General features: G+C 41.1%; 1 protein-coding gene across 10 annotated transcripts in view; it reads left to right on the top strand.

The window, feature by feature from the left end:
• The window catches only part of Kcnmb2 (potassium calcium-activated channel subfamily M regulatory beta subunit 2), a 290,315-nt gene extending 269,293 nt beyond the window's left edge, over nucleotides 1-21,022 (top strand). For all 10 annotated transcript variants that reach the window (XM_076932246.1, XM_076932239.1, XM_076932238.1 and 7 more), the window contains 2 exons: nucleotides 1,558-1,753; nucleotides 19,304-21,022. In XM_076932246.1, coding sequence (XP_076788361.1) covers nucleotides 1,558-1,753; nucleotides 19,304-19,588 — 481 coding nt within the window. In that variant the 3' untranslated portion in view covers nucleotides 19,589-21,022. The remainder of the gene's footprint in view (nucleotides 1-1,557; nucleotides 1,754-19,303) is intronic.
• The last annotated feature ends 2,659 nt before the right edge of the window (nucleotides 21,023-23,681 follow it).

Raw genomic sequence — 23,681 nt, forward strand, 5'->3', positions numbered from 1 at the left:
AAAAAGCAAACCACTTTGTGGCGCTTGTTTCTACAGCCAAATTAATGCTTTCATTTTAGAAACTAAGTCAAGCTGAAATGTAGCAATTTGCTCCTCTCTCACATCCTGGCTGGTCCGTTCTATCTCTGATGGCCTTCAGCTGTGCTCTCTCCCACAATGAAGGCACCAGTGCCTCAGGCCCCAAGGGTTCACTGAGTCCAAAACCTCTTTCAGATTCGTGAACCTGCTTAGAATGATCTAATATATCCACCCCCCACTGCCTGATTGTAAAAACAAATTCTGACCATCCAGTTTTCAAAAAATTCAATCTGCTTCAGCACAGGAGACTAAGTCCAGTAGCCTGTGTCTGGCGCACACAAAAGTACAGGAGCTATCCATGCGTGTCCAGCAAAAGGGCAGGGTTGTTACTCCTCGTGAACACGTGTTTTCTGCTCACTGCAGTACAGCTTATACCCAGAAGCAAAGCATCGATTGGTAGTGTGTTGCTCCCTAATTATAGATGGTCCACTTGATCACAAAATGAAAGTTATTGTAAAATAAAATTCAAGCAATGGTTAGCTGCAATCTCTCTGGTTGACATGGCTCAGGGTAGCCTGATTGATCCTGTTGTCTGCACAGAAGGCTTTACCTGCTGCTGGTTGCCTGGGGAGGCACACGGTGACAGAATGAAGCCCAACCTCAGAGAACTATTAGACTGGGTAAAGCCTCTGTTTCCATCACTTACCAACTGTGTGTTCTTGCCGACTATCACCTGATTTCAGTGACCCTCAACTCACTCCCTTTCAAAGGGATTAATAATCAACATATAGCGTTGTTGAAAGGATGAAAGGAACTAATTTATGTAAATCGCCAGTTAGGGAGAAAGGATATAATTAGCCATTGCTCTTGACATCTTCAAAAGGCTGCCGTTATCTTACTTCCTATGTTAGAATGACCTTATTTCTCTCCCTCTATCTTGTCAAGCCCAACCATGAGCTCCTCTGACTTTTTTGCCACCTTTCCCCAGGCCCACTCTTAACAAAGACTTTCCTACCTAGGCTGGAATGGAATTTGGGGTGAAGGGACTGAGCAAGAAGCTGTGCCTCGCAGAAATACAGAGTGGAGGTTTTGCAAGGTGGATGGGGCACACTGGTCATCCATCCCGCAGGGGGCTGAGGCTCCTACTTTGGAATTACCACTTTGAAGCTAGCTAGCCCAGGCTACAGAACAATTCTGAGGCTGTTCTAGCCCATATAGTGAGACCCTATCTTACAAAACCAAAACTAAAACTAAAGCATTCATGATGCTTATCGGTGAATTCAAGAAGAAAATGCCCTCTTAAAATATCAGTGAATATTCTCTACAGTAGATTTCACCCAAGAAGCCTCTCGGGCACCAAAGTCTGTGCTGTCACATGCCGAAAGTGGGTACATTCAAAGTCGTAAACTTTACACAGACCTATAGATTTTGGGGGAGGTCCCTCGCAGTGCAGCAACCAAGTAACCAACCGTGCTCTGAAGCCAAACCCTCGTGCCCAGCAGCTCCTTCCCTGTGCTCACAGTTGCCCCTTCTTTGCAGTGTGTGGACAGAAGAAGCCCAGTGCGCCCTGCTGAATGTGTCAATCACAGAAACGTTTAACTGTTCCTTCAGCTGTGGGCCCGACTGTTGGAAGCTCTCTCAGTACCCTTGCCTGCAGGTGTACGTGAACCTGACATCTTCCGGCGAGAAGCTCCTCCTCTACCACACGGAAGAGACCATGAAGATCAATCAAAAGGTAAGAGCTAGGCTAGCCTCACCTGGCCGCCTGCAGAATCCCGCCCGCCTACCCTACCCTCTGTCCCTAAGATTCCCCTTCGTGAGTATTTCAACACACCAGGAGGTAGGCCCTGCTTGCTCCATTCACAGAACTCACTCTCTGGGTCTGTCCAGGGAAATACTTGTCTTGTACAGCCATGGACAAGCTGTTCCCTTATTTCGTGGGACAGCATGTTTAGCTGTGTTTTCTGTTTGGGGGGGGGGGGGTTGTTTATACTTAAAGGACCTAAGTCTGTCAAAGCAAGCACAGAATTTAATAAGAGATGTGCATGCCCAAGTATCTGTCATGACTTGGGAGACATAGGATAAAACACGACTTTGCTTTTCCATACTTAGTTGTGTGACCTTGGGCATGCAACTTGACCTTTCTGATCTTTTAACCAGCAAGAAAATAATAGGTATTTACAAGGCCATTATTATAAGTAAAGATTAAAATAGATTATGTTATACTGAGACATTGAACCTCTGTGTTATAACATAATATATTATGTTATAACATAATAGATTATGTTATACTGAGACATTGAACCTCTGTGTGTGTGTGTGTACATTTTTCTTTATATGTTATGCTTAGAGCCCTAATTTATTATAATACTGTTCATATTAATCACTATTCTGGTGTGATGACAAAAAGCCATGTCCAAGGACAACTTACGGAGATCAGGGTTTATTTTGCTTTATGATTCCATCATGGCGGGGAGGCGTGGCAGGAGAAGCAGGAGCTGAGAGGCCATGTCTTTAACCACAACCTCCACAAGAAAGGGAATGGGAAAGGAGATGAGGTTATATGCTCCAACACCTGTTCCCAGTGATAGATTTTTCTCCAGCTAGCCTCTGCCTCCTCATAATTTTCCCAAGCAATGCCATCAACTGGGGGGACCAAGCATTCAAATGCCTGCGCCTATGGGAGGTGTTTCTCATGCAAACCATCACACTGATATATTAAAGTCCACGTGATAGGTGCTTAATAAACGTGCATTATATTGAAGCTGTACCTAAAATTTATTTTGATGACGGGCATGGTGGTTTCAAGCCTATAGTTCCCACATTTAAGAAGCTAAAGTAGACATATTGCCACAAGTTTGAGGTAAATCTGAACTACTGAGCAAGTGCCAGATGTTCTGGCTAGTTTACATCAACTCGATTCGAGCTAATGTTGGGGGTGGGAGGGAGCCTCAATCAAGAAAATGCCTTCATAAGATCAGGCTGCAGGTAATCCTGTAGGGCATTTTTTTTTTAAATCAGTGATTTATGGAGGAGGACCCAGCCCATTGTGTGTGGTTCCACCCCTGGGCTGGTGGTTCTGGGTTCTATAAGAAAGCAGGCTGAGCAAGCCAGTAAGTAGCATTCCCCCAAAGCCTCTGCATTAGCTACAGCCTCCAGGATCCTGCCCTATTTGAGTTCCTGTCCCAATTCCTAACTTCCTTCAATGATAGACTACAATGTGGACATGTAAGATAAATAAACCTTTCCTCCCTGACTTGCTTTTGTTCATAGTGTTTCATCGCAGCAATAGGAACCCTAACTAAGACACCAGGCAAGCCCAAACCATATAGCAAGGTCAAAAATATTCGCATTCATAAAGTCTATGAAGGACTGGGATGACCAATTGCATTTTAGTTGAACCAATCTGCCATTATCAATTTCAAGATATGTGTGTATTGAGTGTGAGTTTTACTGTAGCAGCTTAAATGTCCAGAATATTCTTGAATAAGCCAAGACAAGATGACTCCAGCCTTCAATAGCACATTAATGCTTGTTTCCAGGAAGGGAGCCTTATGGAGGCTTGTAAAATTTCTCATCGCAATGGTCATCCTGTCAATGATAATTTATTATCATCAAGGGTCGCAGAAGCCTGGAGGTTCAGCGATAGCACATGGGCAGCAAAGGGTGTCACCACAAACAAAGAAAACCCACCTTGCGTTTTGGTCACAGTAACTCGAATGAATTCTTGAAAATATCTCTGAGGACTCTCCCAAATGAATGTTTCAAAGAATGGTACTTGACAATGTTGCTTCTGATGTTCTTTCGTTTGTAGTAGGCGGAAACAAGAGCAGTCCTGACCCCGCTCGGCAAACTTATAAAGCTTAGCCCCTTCTCAGCTGTCTGTTTTCATTTTCCAAGATCTCCCCGTAAGTCAGATTCTTAAATCAAAGCTGACTTGTATTGGCAGAACCCTATAAAACTCTTCTGATCTCAACAGAACTGGAGAGCCGCGAAAGCTAAAGGGGAATCAAACAGGAAAGACTCTTTCCCCCGTCCTCATTTTGACATCACGTCGCTTTGGCTCTGCCGTTATTTAGGTGATAGAGACTGCAGTCGCCAACATAAATCTCAGGGACATATTTAGGATCAGAATCTTGTCAGCACTCAGTGTGGTCATGGGGCCCATTGGTTCCTTTGGCCCATTACCTTGTTTCTAAGTGTGAGTCATGACCCCATACAGAAGCATGTGTGCATGTGAAGGTATAGCTCTAGTATTTATTACCAAGAGCTCCCAGTTAACCACCAAAAGTAACAAAATAACACTTTCCTTTTCTCTTCCCCACAAACACCCGCCCCAACCCTCTTAAAATCCTCCGGCTCTGCTCCCGCCTGAATAAACACCACCCTAGCTATTACTGCTTCTGGATTTTTCCTTTGTGGTTTTTATCTCTGCAGTGTTTAACACATACCAGTAAACACTTTTGCTTTGCTTCGTGGTAAGCCACTGTACATACAGAATCACACAGAATCTTTTGGTGTGTCCGGCTTCCTTCACAGAGCACGGCAGTAGGCGTTCCATTGAGGTGCAGTTGGTTCATTTTCATCTCGTTGCATGTGGAATGTCAGCCTTGCTTTTCACTCTACTGTTGATAGATGTTGAGTTTCCTATAGCTTGAGGTTATTATAAATAGCTCTGCTATAGATGCTCCTATCTCTAACTCTCAGTGTCCAAGCCACAAGCCCACACACTTCCATCAGGTATACATCTGAAGATGAACTATCTGGATCATAGCATAACACAGGTATATCATAAAGCTTAATGAACAATGGCAAGGCTTCTCCACTGTGCCTGTACCAAGAACGCTCCCACAGCACAGCCCAGTTGGAGGATCTTAATATTTCAAATGCTCGTGATGATTTATAGCTGGTGTGTGACGTCTCCTGGTTTTGAAGGCTTCTCAAGCACCTGTCATTGACTATCCTCTTCAGTCCCTCCCTCCTCTCAGTGGCTTGTTTATTTTCTATATCCCTTGCAGGGCTCGTTTAAATGTGTAAACAAGGAGTCAAATGCCTATAGTCCCAGTTACACCAAAGACTTCAGGGAGACGATCATTTGAAACCAGGAGTTTAAGACCAGCCTGGGCAACATAGTGAGAGTTGGACCCAAACAGCAAAAGTTATATGGCTATTCCTCTTCCCTCCCTCCCTGAGTATCTTTGTACGGAAGACATTTCCTGTTTTCCGGTGATGGTGCCCTGTCATTTTCTTTCCTTAGTATGTAATGCTTTTGTTCTGTTTATTACGTTTTTAGTGTAGCGGTGAAGGCCTCAAAGTTGTATTCCTATGCATTACTGCTTTCTCTTCCCCATACACAACCAGCCTTCCGGAAATTGACCTTTCTGTAGGGGTCAAGTTAGTCAGTCTCTTGATTTTTGTTTTTGGTGTTGTTTTGTTTTGTTTATAGGTGTTTGTTTGTGTAAGAACAGCACCTGGCTCAGTCTATTTTGTGAAAACCTACCCTTCTTCAGCAGGTCACTTGCAGGACCCACTTTCTGCTCCTGGAAACTAATGTGTTTCCACAATGTTAATGTCTAGCCTGAAGATTACTGTGGCAGCTTTGAGTTCATTTGCATGCTATGCCCACCATTCTGTGTAAGCATCAGCACAGGCTGTCGCTGACGTGCGCAGTAAGCACTGACGTCCACAGGCCCACAACTCCGCACGTTCATGGTGCTCAGTCTTTTGTCCCTCTCTCCCATCTGCAGTCATTTTTCCACAGTCTGAAAAACAGCCTTTCGTTAGAGACGATGCCAGAGCAGGGGTAGGAATGGGAAATTTCCTCCATCTGTGTTTTCCTGAAAGCATTTCTATCTAGCGTTGATTCTTGAAGGAAGCATCCACTGGGCACACAGCTCTAGGTTAGCCTTTCCTCTAACCCCTTGTCTCTCGATGAGCAGTGATGCTGTCCAGCACCCAGCCCTTGGTTTCTCTGCTGCATCTAAAGGGCAATCCAACCTATTTAAAGATAGTTTCCTTTGATTTTCTATGGTTTATCACAAGCCCAGATGTGAAGTTATCCTTATTCAGACTTCTAAGCATTCACAAAGTACTTCCCCTCTCTATAAAACTTTCTGTTTTATGTTAGAAATCTGTTTCTGTTATAAAGTTCACAGACTCTCTCATTACACAGTGTGTCTTGTCTCCCTCGCTCCCTCTTCCCCTCCTAGGATTCCATTGATGGGAGGATGAGCTCTCTCACCACATCTGGTCTGTTCCTTCTTTTCTTTATTTCTCTCATTTTCTCTTGCCTCGCTTCACTCGGGATTTACCCCCTCAGCACTTCTATCCTCAACTCTGAAAAGTTTACTATCTGACTAGTCCACTAATTCTGAATTTTTCTTACTGTATTTTCATTTTTTAATTTTACCATTCTCACATAAACACATTTTCCTATAAATGTGTGAAATTCTACAAAACATGCTGAGTATCTATAAGTAATAACTTGAAATGTGTTTTATCCCACAAAGGACTATATTACCCACTTGCAGAGAGTTATGTTTGCATTTATTGGATCTATGTGACAAAAATTACAGAAAGCCCTTGATAAATTACTGACCATCAAGTAAAAATTATACATATATCTTCTAACAGGAGGAATAAGTATTGAATAAATTATTCCACAAATACACAGAAAATATAAACATTTGATATTTTCATATATCAATATTCATATATATTCATATATATATGAATATATATACATCAATATATATTCATATATTTCACACGGAAAATACAAATATTAACAATAACTATGACAATAATAATAAAACAAGTCAATATTTATCAAATAGCTATCCTAAACTTGGAATGCTCCTAAGCCTTATACATAGACAATTTCACTCAGTGCTCCTGATACTTTTTAATATACATAAAAAATGTCCACACAGAGAGGTGGAGATATAAATATTCCCTCCTTTATCAGATACCATAATAAAATCTTAAGACTACTTTTGCTGTTATTGCTGTCTCTATTTTCATTGAGAGCTGTTTTCTGTAAAATGCAAATTTTGTATTCATACTGGCTTTGTTTTCCAAATTAAATTTGATAAGTAAGTATAGAAGAGAAATGAAAAATAGTACAGTTGAGGCTTGTACATTTTCTTCTTACAGATCAGTGTGCTATTTTTCAATGTTTGGAGTTTTGGTTGGCTGGTTTTTCTGTGTTGGGCTTTTGACTCTTATTGGGTCATCTTCTCCCTAGTCTTGGTTTTCTTCCTCTCCTCCTGTATTTCTTCTTCTTCTTCTTCTTCTTCTTCTTCTTCTTCTTCTTCTTCTTCTTCTCCTTCTCCTTCTCCTTCTCCTTCTCCTTCTCCTTCTCCTACTCCTTCTCCTTCTCCTTCTCCTTCTCCTTCTCCTTCTCCTTCTCCTTCTCCTTCTCCTCCTCCTCCTTCTCTTTCTTTCTTTCTTTCTTTCTTTCTTTTTTTCTTTCTTTCTTTTTTTCTTTCTTTCTTTTTTTCTTTCTTTCTTTTTCCTCTCTGTTGTCTCCATTTTTCATTCTTGGTCTTCATTTCCTCCTCTGTTGAAAATCCTTTACTGTTGAATAGCATCTGTTTTTCCCAATAAAATGTTTAGGATTGTCGGAAAGAAAGAAAGAAAGAAAGAAAGAAAGAAAGAAAGAAAGAAAGAAAGAAAGGAAGGAAGAAAGAGAAAAGAATAGTGGATCACACACAAGTAGGCACAGCACTTCCCAATGTGAATACCATCAAACTTGGTAATCCACGGCTTGGTCATAGTCTGCATTACACCCCAGATCCCAGTCTGGCAGTGGTGGTAGAAGCCATGGAAATGGCAAGCAAGAAGAAACCCAAGCCAATACTCTGAGGAGACACTGCTTCACTGTGGAAGGGTGGACCATGAAAGGAAGCCTGGTAAGGTCAATCTAAGGCTTGAAGCCCCAGAGACCCAGAAGGGGTAGGAACTTCTCCTGCTCCCAACTCCAGGCCCCTGTCACGTAGCCATAGTCCCACAAAAAGAGAATTGTAGCTGTCAGTCAAGTAGGAGCAGAGCCCACAAGTCCCTCCTCATGTAGATGAGCCATCTCAGGCCAAGCCAATTGGAATCACCTACTGTCAGACTCAACCAACCCCATAACTATATATAAGATCTTAACCAGAAGGAATAAAAGTGTGTGAGAATTACTCCATCAACTGAGAGCATTTGTCACAAGACCTGTAACATTGTTTGGGAAAAGAATGCTCTCCTAAAGATTTTGCCACCAGAAGCTCCTCTGCATTCTGCTCTAACCAGCCCCCCACCCCCACCCTCTCAGCCAGTGCAGCATCTCTATGGATAGCCTTGGGTGCACAGACTGACACTTCACCATTTGATTGGTCTGTGGCTTCAAGAGTTTAGTCTAAACTCCTTTGCTTTCCTCTTTGGTGTATCTGTTTGCTCGTTGCTTTGGCCCCTGGTGCATAACTGCATAGGAAAAGTGCTGTGTGTCTAATATTTTCAGTTCTTGAGCATGGAGTAACAGCGCAACCAACTTTGTAGGAACAATTATCAATGCAAGTGTCATTTTGAAAATTATATTTTTTCCTTTATTCATACCAACTTCTGATAGCTATACTTGGAGTAAATTCATTTCCAGGACCTACCCACATGCTTTTGCCAGTATCATTATATAAAGGATGGGATGCATGTACTTTATCTAATCGAGTATTACGCCAATAGACACATTTTCCCTTAATCTCTAGCGTCTGTGATAAAGCTATATCCCAAGTTCATTGACAAAGTCTACTCCTCTTTGTTTGCCAAAAAGTTGGCATTCAAACCAGAGCCCATCAGAAGCCACAGCTCACCCAGTCACAGCTTCAATGCACCCCCTAGTGTCAAGGAATGCAAGTGACCACACCACAGACAGGAGATGGATGGCCTTCGTGGTCCTCTTGATGTATTTTCAACTACAGATTACTCACTGAGAATACCCATCTAGAATACGTCTCTGATCATTTCTCATTTCTTATAATATTCTAATTCTTGCCCTTGGAAAGCTTGAGCGAAAGATAATGTGGTTGTTTGAAAAACCTATTTCGGTTACTTTAACACCTGAAGTCCCATGCTCCTGTCCTACTTCTGGTGTTTGTGCTGTCTAACCTTATGTGAACAGTTTATTACCTTCCAGAAAACATGGTTTCAATGGTTTTTTTAAAATTTTATATATATACAAATATGTATATATATACAAATATATATGTGTATATATATATATTTTTTTAATTACATATATGTAAGGGTAGGATATGATATGTTCACAGGTAGGTAGTATCAACAGAAGCCAGAAGAGGGTGCTGAATCCCCTGCAGCTTGAGTTACAGGATATTGTGGGCCATCTTATGTGGGGGTGGGAACCAAACTCAGGTCTTCTGCAAAGAGAGTACATGCACTTAACCACTGAGCTCTCCCTAACCTCTTTAAGTTATTTATACAAGTCTATTTCAGGCTAGGTTGGTATCATTCTCTCCAGAGTTTCCATTTGCTTCTGCCAGTTACTTATGGAACCAGTCTTTTAAGACTACTACCTTGTAACTGCATAAAATGAGGCAGTCTAACCTTGACCTGCATCTGAGCACTGCTCCCAGAAGCCTCCATCCAGAGTCCCAGCCCACAGTGAAGAGAGGATTTCAATAGTTTTTGGCCACACTGCTTCAGGGCTCTCAGAAATACCACATAAGCCCGAGGCCCGAGGCCTGAGACCCGAGGGCCCCTGCCACAGCTAGCAGACAGTCCACAGGACAGAGCACTAAGATGGGCTTCCCCAGCTCAGCTCTTTGCCCTCTGCATGGGTAGCCTCTGTATTTAATCAGAAATACAGATTCTGACAAAATGGTCACCTCCACCTTAGAAGACTACCTGACCGTCTCTGTTCAGCGTGAGGAGTATTCGGGGAAAGGAGAAAGTAAAAGTACCTTCATTGTCAGCCTCCCCTTCCTATTACTTCCCACAACCTCACAGGAGTAACAGACACCCCCACAGAAATGGGCATGCTTTTGTTGAGATTCTAGCTACTACCAAGGGTGTTAGAATGCAGACAACAGAAGCCAAGAGGGGCCAACTGAGCTGACTGCATCTCTGTAAGGAAACATTCAAAGCATTTGATTTTAAATTTTTAGTTCCTCTTATTTTTTTTCCTTTAGTCTCTAAACCCAGCTCCCAGCCTCTTGACTAGCTCAAGCTGGTACAGTGGATAAGCTGCCATGCTCTCGTGGAGCCCTTAGTTGACTGATGGCCTCTAGAAGCTATGAGTGGCTTAGGGGACTGTGCATCCCTCAGCCCCTGGCCAGTAGATTGTCACTGGAATGACAAACAGTGGTTGAGTATTAATGCACCATGGCTTGGGATCTCCGATTCCCTCGGCCACCAGACTGTCACTATAAACATAAACAGCAGCTGAATATTAATTCACTATGGTTGCTGTTTCGCATCTGAGTTCTGAACTCCCTCGGAAGTTAAACTTCTTGCTAAATGCCAGTGATTCTCAACACAAACTCATTTAAAGGTGGATTGAAGATAACATTTGGAGTGAAATAAAAGACTATATATATCCATTTTGATGCATGCTGTGACAGCATATGTATGATATTTATACAATCATCACAGGAAATATGATTGCTTCAAATGGGTCATCTCATAAACTACCAATTATTCATCACAGCAAATTCAGCATTGTTCCTCATTCTGACACGCTTTCAGAGCATTATGGGTCTCCTAATTTCAGAGGCTAAGACACCTAGACTTTTGACACTGTGATCAATGCAAAGACCTGCCCTCTACTGCCAGATGTTTGGAAGCGTCCCCAGCCTCTTCCCACCTTGTGACCAACATCCTTCCCAATCCATCCATGAGATGTCTCCAGATAGTGGCAGGGTGGCTGCTCGTGCTTTATTTGGCTTCACATTTGCATGCTGTAAGGTCCTTGTGACGTGTTCAGCACAGCACTGGGAGCGGAAAATGGAGCTGAGGCACTGAATGAAAAATGGCGCTAACTAAGTTCTCACTGTGTAGAACATGCCCACTGCTGTACTAAAATGTTACTTTAAAAATTACCTTGCTTACTCCTGCTCATAAAATAATAATAGCCAAATTCTATCTAGAGCGCACGATGTGCCAGGCATTGTACAGTACTGATGCTTCACACATACTGGCTTATTTAGCTGCAGCAGCAATCCCTTTGTGGCCCACCAACACCATTCTTCCTTTATAACAATGAAGTGAGTTCAGGAAATGAATTTCCCCAATGCCATGCATTCACCAGATAACCAGGTCTAACTTGAAATCTAAGACTCTTGTCTTATCTATCTCCTGAAGGGAAAGCCCTCAACACATACCCTTGAGAAAGTATAGATGGAGAGTTCAGAAGACTTGTGGCTCAGTCACTCAACTGCCTACTACACAAGCCTGAAGACCTGACTTTGATAGCCAGAACCCATGTAAGAAGTAAGGACATAGTGTCATGTATCTGTGATCCCAGCACCAGGGAGACAAAGGTGGAGTTTCCACCAGTCATCCTGTTTTGTAAATTCTAGGCCAGTGAGAGACCAGGTGTCAAAAATAAGGTAGATGGCATCCAAGAAATGACATCTGGGGTCATCTTGTCTCCACACACACATTTGCACAATGCTGTACAAAGTTGACATTAACAAAGTTTAGTCAGTTCATACCAACACTGAATTCTGGAATATCTGAACACATCTCTGTGTAGAATGAAAGAAAGATTGTGCCTATAAGACGATTGCACAACCCTTGATGCCTCTGAGTGGCAAGAAGGAGAATGGGGACATGGAAACTCTTCCTTCCCCATTATCTGACTGACTCTCAGGCACACTGTGGAGCTCCACGGTATGACTGCTGTGGGCATTGACCAATCCAATGCTCTAGACCCCTTCTGTCTCAGTCCATCTCTTGTGTCTCTAAACTTTCTTTTCAATTTGCGATGGTTGATGCTGATTGCCAACAGGATCTAGAATCACCCTGGAGTCAAGCCTCTGGACCTGGCTGTGAGAGGTTATCTAGATTAAGTTAGACTCTGGGCATGTATGTAAGGAAGTTTCAAAAATTATGTACACTGAAATGAGAAGACCTGCCTATTATGGGCGGCACCATCCCATGGGCTCAAGTCTTGGAGTAAGTAATAAGAAAAAAAACAAGCTGAACACAAGCATTCATCACTCTCTGCTTCCTGGCTGTGGGTACGATGTGATAAGCTGCCACAAGCTCCTGCTGCTATTTTTCCCTGCCATGACAAACCATGCCCTCAGCTGAGCCACAATAAAGCCTTCCTTCCTTGGGATGCTCTTGTTGGGTGCTTTATCACAGCAACAGGAACAGTAATGAATACACTGCTCCACACTGAACAATAATGGTTAAATATATATGCTCCAGGCAAGAAGCACAAACATGTACCTCCCTGGAAATAATCTTATGCCAAAACGGAGGTGATGGTTATATTCAGCAAATATATTTATTGTTCTTCTTTTATATGTATATATAAAACAAATATATATATATATATATATATATATATATATATATATATATATATATCAAATATATGTATTGTTCTTCTTTTCTTCTACTGGACACTTCAAATAGTCCTGCTTCCCAAATTCGAAGATTGCTGAAAGCACATGCCAAACACATCTAAACTATGTGTTGAAGGACCTGCTGCTTTAAAGCTGGCTATGAGGGGAGTTCGCAAAAGAGAAAAGAAAATGAGGTCCAAGTTTATGCTCTTAATTTGACCTGTGTCCCTCACGAATGTGTGGAACTCAAAGGTTCAGAATAACACAAGGCTTCCTTACTTCAAAACCAAGATTGTTCATGTTTCACCTGAGTGACTTTGTGTGTTAACTCTGGACACATGAAATTAGGTGCCCTGGTGGCTCATGAGCTTTTAAACAAATTGGATGTGCCTCTGTGATAGTATTATTTTTTCAGAAAGGCTCTTGGGCACACTCCTCTCCCATCTTACCAGCACATCCTCTTGTATTCTCTTTCTGACATCGATCCCACATTGTTTATATTTTCGATGCCTGTGTATTGCTGTCTGGCATATTAGCACCATATTTATTAGACTCAATAACTATTTGGATTTCATTAAACATCTAACCTCTTCTTGAAATATGATAGTTCCTTTCTTTAAAAAAAAAAAAAGCAAATAAAATATAAGACTCTTCCTTGAAGAAGTCTCAAAGAACTGATGGTGCCTTCCCCATCATTAAAAAAAAAAAAAAAAAAAAAAAAAAAAAAAAACAGAGGCTGACAGTAAGGTTACTCAGCCAGATCCTACCTTGATGCTGGGCCCATCTTTCATCTCTGGGATGACGGCCCGTCACTCTACTTCACATATGCCTAGTGAAGCATGTCTAAAAAACCCAACAGGTAGTTGAAAAAAAAAAACTTCCTGTCTATCATGAGAATAAAAATAACTCAGTTGACATAGAAGATCCTGGAAGTCAGATTATGAAGGGAAGGTAAATTCAGCTGTGCTGCAAAGAACTGGAGAGAAGGTACGGTTCCTGGATCTTCATTGGCCACATAAGCAAAGACACAACCAAGAGAGGCTGAAAACCAAGTTTCCGTAGCTAGAAGAGGAAGGGTTGTGCTGTGGATGAACTCTGTGATTTTCATTACTAATAGGAAGTTTCTGCCCTTCAGGGATCAAAGGGACTAGAGAAAGAGGTCAGGTTTATTAACAAAGCTAAGGGTTAAGAAGAGACTATTAAACCAACTCTTAATGATTTACCATTATACATGCAGATCAGCATATTATCAGTGTTCACTCCTAAATGACATATCTTTATTACATCCCAATCTGCCTAGGTTCAGGAATCTTTGTTGTGGAAGAGGAAGTGAAATGATTATAAGACCCAGAGTTGGGAGATGACTATAAGGAAATTGTTCCATGTATACAACTGGATGGACATTTGCACATACGAATTAATAGTGGCTGTGACAACGTGCATAAGATCTGCTCAAGCTCAAGCCAGACAAAAATCTCAGTTTAGAGGCAGGAGGTGGTCACAAAGGTCCTATTCTCCTAGGAAGAACTATTGTTATTGACAGCAGTCAAGAGAGGGAGAGTTAGTTTCTCTAAGGGTGTTGATCTGGTAGATTGACCATCCAAGGGTATATAACCAGCACTAACTGGACTTAGTTTTTTAATGAGGACATTGCTGAAGACTCCATGCACTTCAGATGTAGAGAGCCCTGAGCTAGAATGCATCAGAAAGCCTCTTCCCTGAGGATTAGCTTTCAAGGTACCAGAAAGCACCATGTAAGTTTCCAAAGGAGAGAATAAATCAACCATCTTACCCAGCTATGAACCACAACAATGGATGTGACAACCAGCATGTCATGTCACCCTAAAAGTGCAGTAGAGGCACACATACCTTGCTGATTACCAAAAGTTCTATAAATGGAAGCGAACCATGCCTGGCATTGGAAACTTAGCCGACTACCCAGGGATAGTGAAATTATGGGTACTGGAGAACCTATAACTGCCATTTTACTAAACCAGCATAATCTGTAACTATACACTAAATACCTGTCCTTGAATCCATAGAGAAGTGTCATCCTCACCCCTCATCATGGAAACTTCCTTTTGCAACAGAGATCATTACAGAAAAACACAGCCAATCAAAATGCAGAGTTGTGGATCCCAGTTCCAACAAATACATCTACAAAACAATCCCTGCTCCTAAGGCTCAGGAACCATTTTAGAAGAGGGAGCAGAGAGATTATAAGAGTCGGAGGATCAGGGAGTTTGCTGTGAGATTGTATATTCCAGGAACATCAAAATCTACACCCATAAAGTCTTACCAATGCAACTGCCAAAGATGAGCTGACCAGGGACAACAATAAATGTGCTAATGTAGACAGGGAAAAGACCATGGGGCCTCAACCTTACACAGAGAACTACAGGCCAGGAAGGAAGGCTGAGAGTGGGAGGAATCCTTCTCAGGTAAAAGCACAGCAACTGGTTATCCAATATAAATGGTCAGCCCTGAAAACACATACAACTAATATTGCACAGATTGAGAATTTAGGAATTTGCATGTATATACATGTATACATGTAACAATGATCAATAAAAAAGGCCTTAAATTTGAAAGAAAATAAAGGGGATTATATGGGAAAGTTTTACAGGACAAAGTGGGGTGGTGGTGCTGTACTGACATTATAATCTCAAAAATAAAAGAAGTAATTGAAAAGATGGAGACTCAAAGTTGGGTGGGTATAGAAAGGGGGAAGATCTTGGAGAAGTTGGGGGATGGAAATCAATATGATAAAGAATAATACATAAACATCTCAAAAAATTAATAAAAATATTAATAGTGAAACATAAGAGACTATCAAGGCAGAGAGACAGCTCAGTCGGTAAAGTGCTTGCCATGCAAGCAAGAGGACCAGAATCAGATTCCCTAGGACCAATGTAAAAGCAGTACATCTATATTGCCAGTTCTGGGGAGGTTAAGACAGGAAAATCCCTGAAACTCGCTGGCCAGCCAGTCTAGCCAATCAATGAGTTCCAGGTTCAGTGAGAAACCCTGTCTCAAAAAAAAAAAAAAAAAAAAAAAAAAAAAAACAAGTGAACAATGATTTAGAAAGACATACAGTATCAACTTTTTATTCAACTGTGTTCTACATAGACCACTCACATAAAATTATCCCCCAAACACATGATGAAATCATTCCATGATCATCGCTCCATGTTATACCCACTTCTATAGCATACACTGGTAATACTGCAATAACTAACTCTTTGTTTCGAATGTATACTCGCTTCCAGAGACTACACATGACTAAAACTGGAGCAACAGAAGCAAATGCCCAGATCCTAAGATAGAATTCGGTACAATGCAAGTCTCCAAAGAGCAGCAGGGTAGTAAGGCAAGCTGCCCCTGTGAGAACTCCATATCTGGTTATTCTGCCCTCTTCAGAGCTTTTGCAACTTCATCTCTGGCACTTGACTCAAGACTTTAGAAGAACCTGTGAGAAAATGTGATATTCCAGTAGGAAAATGTGCTAATAAAAATGTATGGAGGCCTTATGCATATTCATCGTCTCATTCTGAAAGATGGCTGCTGGAAAGTCTCTATGAACCTCATTACGGAGATGAAATTGGTACTGAGGGCCACGTGCTTATAGTAATCACATCACATGAACTCAAGTCAGGAACTTGTTATATGACCTCATACATTCATCATCACAAGGGATCTGTCAATGATAAAAAGAAATGAACAACTGGTACACCGGAGAGTTTCCACAGGCAGAAACAGAAAGTGACAGGTAACCAGGTCAGGAGAACTCAAAGCACCCCCAGGTTCTCACAGCTAGTGTCTGTGTGCCCAGTGTGTGCCCCTGGCACAGGCTAACTAAATGTGAATGTGTATGGAGTGCAGCCAGCCCACATACACACCTCTCAGACCCTATAAACCTTAACTTTTAATAAGGCGCTCCTGCATTACAACCTTGCCAGATGCCCTCAGAGGTGCTTTATATCTTGTTTTATTTGGAAGAATCTTACCTAGTGACAGAATTATTGCCACTTGGCTGACAGATGTTTCTTTATATATATTTTAAAAATGTAAGTTGAATTGATTCGCCACAGCAGAGGAAAATAAAGAACAACTCCATTTTTAATGGAATGCCATTTTTATTAGGATCATTTCAGTAACTTAGCTTTGGGAGACATGAAAGTGCTACCATAAGGTAAGCGCAGAAACATACCAAGACCCGGTGTCTTTATAATTCTGATTGGCTCCGCCTGAATCCTGCTATAGATGGCTTATCTCTGCTTGTTTTGTTTTGCTGTTTGCTTCAAGAAATATTTCTTTAAAATATTAAAGATACGATCTGTATGCACAACTTTATAGACGGACAAGAGTCCCCTGAGGGCCTGAAAGTTGTCATCCAGATGGCCAACAATGTACCCAGTGACGCCCCAGACTCACTGTCACACTTTCTATGGAGATGCTTTTGGCCCTCTTCCCGGTCTAGTGCCAGGCTAAGTCAGCACTCTACTGGGTTTACACACATGGGTAGATGGGAACTGACTCATGGCAGGTCACATTTTAAGGTGTCAACCAATCCCTGCTACAAGAGCATTATGTTAAGCATGATGAGATGTGTGTCCAACCTTTTGACATTGTGACATGATGTTGTCATCTACAAAGTTCGTGCTTGAGAACCAGGCAATCAAGTCTCTCTCTCTCTCTCTCTCTCTCTCTCTATCTCTCTCTCTCGCACTCGCTCGGTGTGTGTGTGTGTGTGTGTGTGTGTGTGTGTGTGTGTGTGTGTGTGTGTGATGTGTTTATAGAAAGATAAAGAGATAAAGTATGTTCTGTGGGTGTGTGCAGAGGTATAGGGAAAGGGGATGTCTCAGTGGGCCCATGCAGAGGCATCTCTTCCCGCTGAGAGAGCAGTCACACACTGGTATAGCATAGAATAGAGTTTAGTAGAGGCAGAGACAGAAAGAGAGAGAGAGAGAGAGAGACAGAGAGAGACAGAGACAGAGAGACAGAGACAGAGAGAGGAGAAGTAGAGGCCAGCCATGACCACGTGGAGAGAGGGGGAAGGGTGAAGGGACAGAGAGAAGCTAGAGGCAAGCAATCAAGAGATCAAGAGAGAGAGGAGGGGGCAAGCAGCCCCTTTTATAGTGGGCCAGGCCTACATGGCAACAGCCAGGTAATTGTGGAGAGGAGCATACCTGGCTGTTGCCAGGTAACTGTGGAGGTGGAATTTAGACAGAATACTAACAGTGTTTGTGTGTGTGTGTGTGTGTGTGTGTGTGTGTGTGTGTGTGTGTGAATGTATGTGTATATATACTTGCACACACTGTAATGTTGTGTTGGGTTTCATTCATTCATAACTATCCTTGGCCCCCATGCCAATCATTGCCAACATGCTTATCATCCATTCTTAACTAAGCAGAGAAATGTCTGCTATTTAACATCAAATAACCTCATGGTTACAAAGCCACAAAGTTTCCTGGTGCTGCCAAGTCAAAGGGAAATTATTCCAGAAAGACTCCACTAGCTGAAACTTCATTTATTTTATATTTTCTCCCTGTGAGATTTTCATATGTAAATTTCTCCCAGATCCTAGGATCTTGCTCCAAATCTCATATTGATGCACTCAGAATACCCTTATGAGTGTGTGGACAGAAAAAAGGGGGAAGGAAGGGAAAGAGAAAAGAAAGCAAGAGATGGAGATGAGATAGGCGGATCAAAACCAGCAGTGAGTCATTGGGTCAAAAAGTGTCCTCTGATGTGATCCTCATTTATATCCCCTTGGCAAAGAGGAAAGGGCACTTGGGTGTGCTGAGTGGGACCCTCCATTTCCTCATTGGCCTCTATTCAACCCCTCTCAATTTACTAAGATCTGCCAAGTCTGCAGATGTTCTCTTGATGCCAGGAACAAGATGCCCAAGACTGAGCAAGATTGGCTGAATAACATGAATTCAAAACAATAATACATTTGTGAGTTACTTTTCATACTAATGTGTGTATTAACTACTTTCCCCATTGTTGTGACAAAAGTCACTTAAGGAAAGAGAGTTATTTTGGCTCACAGTTTGAGGGGATCCCTTCCATTTTGGACAGAGAGGAGTAAGCACCATGTCCACAGTTAGGAGGCAGAGGGTTGAATAGTGGCAACTAGCTCAATTTTTTTTTCTTCAGTCTGAGACTCCAGCCAATGTTCAGCTCCTACCTACATTCCATGTGGTTGGTCACCTCCTGAATTTCCTTTCTAGAAACTCTTATCATACACACACCCAAAGATGTATTTTCATGGTGATTTAAAGTCCAGTCAAGTTGACAATTAAGATTAACCATCACTGTGTGTTATGGTAGTATTTTATGTTACACGGGCAGACAAAACTCAGAAGGTTTGCACTCTGGACCCCTAGGTAGGGAACAATCAAGACCCTCCATCCTTAGCTTTGGCAAAATGTGTTACTTACTTTTTCTACGTATGTGATGTGAGATTGCTATACCAAACTAACACATTCATAATTAGATTTCAATCGACAGCTAAGTCATTTATAGGTAAGTTGCCAAGAAATGATTAAGAACCCCAAAACATTACTTTAATCGGTGTGTGATCTCTCTGGTTTGGGGGCCCACTGGTTTGAATCTATAAAAGTTAACCTCCATGTTTGTCTCACAGATAAAGTTAGGTTGAATGATTTCCTCTTACCTCTCCTCCTAATGATAGTTTGTCTTGTTCTTCACAGTGCTCCTATATTCCTAAGTGTGGAAACAACTTTGAGGAGTCCATGTCCCTTGTGAGTGTCGTCATGGAAAACTTCAGGAGACACCAACACTTCCCCTGCTATTCTGACCCAGAAGGGAACCAGAAGAGCGTCATCCTGACCAAACTCTACAGCTCCAATGTGCTGTTTCATTCTCTCTTCTGGCCAACGTGTATGATGGCTGGGGGTGTGGCAATTGTTGCTATGGTGAAACTAACTCAGTACCTCTCCCTGCTTTGTGAGAGGATCCAACGGATCAACAGATAAAAGAAAAAAAATCATGGATAAGATATTTTTCTGTAAAGCTCAAATACTGTTTTCTTTCGTTCTTCACCAAAGAACCTTAAGTTTGTAATGTGCAGTCTGTTATGGGTTCCTTAATATATTATTCTATGTAGAGCAATAACGCAAATGCTGTCCTATATGCAAACATGATGTCCTTATTATTCAGGAGAATTAACTGTTCCTCATTGGTGGGTTGTTTCATTACATTGTTTTGATGCTGGAACTAGTCTGTCCTCTGTCCACCAGAATAGGGCTCACCTACTCATTGCTAAGTATTGTGAGGGTATTGGGGGATGGAGGCACTGTCCCCAAGACCAGGTCTGTGTTCGGAGTTTCCAGAGTTCATGAAGACAAGATTTTTCTTCATTTCTTGTTTACTGAAGCTACAGCCAAAAATGCATTTTTTTTCTTTTCTTATTCTATATTGAACCCTGTAGCAAGTGAAGGGATTGTTTCCTGACTAAAGAGTGTTAAACTTTTATTATTATTATTATTATTATTATTATTATTATTATTATTATTATTATTACCACAGCACTGTAAGGAAGAGAGGAAACCTAGCCAGCTACTTTTCTTTTTATCACTTTTCATTCACACATTCAGATTTTTTTAAAGTAATTATCAACTCTATAATGTCTTCCGAACAGAGTCCTTTTTCCATCTGTGACCCTGCTACTGTGTGGGAGACAGAGCTGGTGAGACCACTCCCAGTGAACCAACTAGGTGTTGGTAGCTCTGCCATTGCAATTTTAGAAAGTCTATGTTACAAAGATATTTACATGAAATCTTAACTCCATTTCCACTGGACTATTCGAAGCAAATATTAATATACTAAAGACTGGTGAATTGGTTGCAATGGGTGGGTCTGTCAGGGCCAGCTATAATGGTGGAATATTACTCTTTGGGAATTTATGTTTCAGTAAATGAATGTATAGTCTCTCCTTCTGAAAAAAAAAAACTGTTGCCTGTTGGGGTTTTAAATCTGTGTGTGCAGAATCTTTGTCTCCTCAACATATTTTATTTTTCTACTCACTGTTCCTTTTTGGTTGTTATATTTTATATGCAGGATAGACCTTTTCCTAACACATGTTTGAAATGAATAATAGGTTTAAGGGAAGCCTTTCTTCACATTAATGTTTACTCACTCTATTTGGTGGGGGGATAAGGGTGTTGGTTTTAAATAAAGACACTCTGTTCTTTATTTACTATCAATATCTACAGGAGAAGACAAACATCTACCTTTCTCATCTATATTTAAGTACCCTTTTGTAACATAGTATTGATGTTTTTTAGGTAATTGCAAAATTTTACAAATCATTTGTGGAATGAGCGGTGAAACTTCTCTGAGGAAGCAGAATATTGTAATTCATGGTCTGACTTTTCATAAGCAAATAAATCCCTAGGGTGTAATCAGGACTTCAAATGTGTAATTAAATTTTTTAAACACATTTAATCTCAAGATTTGAATACTTCTTGCATCCAGATAAACCCATGGCTATCCAAACAATTATAATTTATATTTGAAGGTATTTTAAGAGGCTATAAAGAAAATCCCTTTTCTGGCACTTAAACAATGCATGTTGTGTTGTAAACATTTGGAAAACACCACAGAAAATTATTTACTTTTATTCCACCTTTAAAATGTATTTGTCGAGATAGGAGAGAATCCTTTGGGATTATAGGGCTGGAATTTGCAATGTTAAATGCTCCCTGGGCTTTCCATCAACTGATCCAAGGATGAAGCATTCATGATGACATTATGACATATTTTATTTTTTTAACTTCGTTAAGACATTTTCATTAAAAGTTCCAAGCTGAGGCCTGGGGCCATCTGTATGTGAAGACTTGCCCCACATTCCTGATACCCTAGGTTCAATCCTCAATCCTAGAAAAAAAAAAAAAAAAAAAGAGAGAGAGAAACATCTCTATTAGTTAAGATTTTACTGCTGTGTCAGGACCAAAGCAACTCTTATAAGGACAACATTTAATTGGAGCTGGCTTACAGGTTCAGAGGTTCAGTCCATTATCATCAAGGTTGAAGCATGGAAGCATCCAGGCAGGCATGGTGCAGGAGGAGCTGGGGGTTCTATATCTTGTTTGAAATGCAAATAGAAGACTGGCTTCCAGGCAGCTATGATGAGGGTCTTAAAGCCCATGCCCACAGTGACACACCTACTCCAACAAGGCCACACTTCCAAATAGTGCCAATCCCTGGGCCAAGCATATACAAATCATCGCAACATCCCAACGGATGAATTTATATAAGAATGTAAAAAAACTTAAAATAACAACATCAAAGGATCCTAACTAGATCCCTCTTGTCAAAACAGCAACAACACCTTTAAACTTAGATGTGAACGAAAATGTTTGTCATCACCGAGAAAAATACCGAACAATAACATGTTAAATGCCTTGCACATATTAACTAATTTGCTATTCACAAATCTCTATTGGAGGGCCATCATTACCTCAGCCGACAGATGTTAAATCACTTCCCTTCAAATTATAGTGATCATGGAAAGCAAAGAAAAGGCCCATCATGTAGCTTTCCCATTATGGAAGCCATTATCATAGCTTTGACGTCTTTTAAGTTAACTCTGAGGGATTCTGGGAGTTAGAAACTATCACAGAAATGCCAAAGAAAGAGACACGAATGGGAAGACTTTGATCAAGAGATGGTGAGGAGGTGGCTAAGAAAGGCAGGTATCCTCCTGGTGATAAATTTAGATGTCAGACCACCAGAGAGATACAGAGGTCTTTTGTGACATTAGCATTTTAAAGGCCAGTGAGTTGGCTCAGCAGGTAAAGCCACTTGCCAGCAAGCCTGGTGACCAGAGTTCAATACCTGGGACCCACATGCTAGAAGCAAAGAACTCTACTTCACAAGTTTTTCTCTAAGCTATACTCATGAGCATTGTAGCACGCACACACACACACACACATTTATACATACCCTAAATAATAAATAAAAATATAAGGCTAGAATTCTATGTTATGTGTGTGAAAGGACAGCCCAAAGCTCAAATATATATATATATATATACATATACATATATATATATATAATATATATATATATATATATATATTTTTTTTTTAAAGAGCAGTCTCCTTGTGATATTCCCAATAAACCACTTATGTCTTTAGGACCCAGAGCCTTATTTACATTGGCAGCAGCAGACCACAGTCTCTACATTATTCAACAAGAATGATTTCCTCAAATGTTACAGATGTCTATGTGTCCAAATCACTTTCATTATCCAATTGGCACATCCCATCTAAAGCTTTATTGATTTCAGATTGCCTGAGTTGCGATTGTATTAAAACCTAGGAATGATAAATGTATCAATGACTGCTTGCAAAATAGCTGTAATAAAAAGATATGGTTCTGTGGAAAGCTACCAGCAAAGTGCCCCGCTGATGCTGATGTGTGGGCATCATAAATAGCTCTTAGGCAGGCTGGTGACAGCTAGAGTTCCAGCATCATATCCTTCTCCCATTCCTGCAAATGACCAAAGGATACTTACATGTGACATTTATAAAACAAACAGTATTTCCACAATATTGTGCTATAAACAGCTCGCTGCATTCCTGTGGGTAAAACATGTTGCCTGTAATTGTGATGTTGACATTAACAGAGAGAAAAGTGAGATGAGCAATTGACTGGAATGGGTTCAGACAATAACTTTAAACACAAGTCTAGTTACCCTGCTCACTTCCCCTCAAAGACACCTAAATAAACTATGTTCAAGAAGGTTAGCAAGTCTCACTGGCCAGGAAGAAGAAAAGCATGGCTGAAAGTTGAATGTTGTTCCTTTTCTTAAACTTTTCAGGGGTGGTAGGGTTTTGGTGTTTTGTCTACATGTATTTTTGTGCACCTTATATGTACCTGGTACTCTCGGGGATCGGAGGAAAGAGTCAGATCACCTGGGACTGGATTGCAGATGGTTGTGAGCTGCCATATGGATGCTGGGAATTGAGCCTGGGTCTTCTAAAAGATCAGCCAGTGCTGTGAACTGTTGTGCCATCCCTCCAACCCACCCCCATTTGTTTCTTAACTCCTCCCCCCCCCCTT

Source organism: Arvicanthis niloticus, chromosome 4 (assembly GCF_011762505.2).
Source record: "Arvicanthis niloticus isolate mArvNil1 chromosome 4, mArvNil1.pat.X, whole genome shotgun sequence".
Classification (NCBI taxonomy): Eukaryota; Metazoa; Chordata; class Mammalia; order Rodentia; family Muridae; genus Arvicanthis; species Arvicanthis niloticus.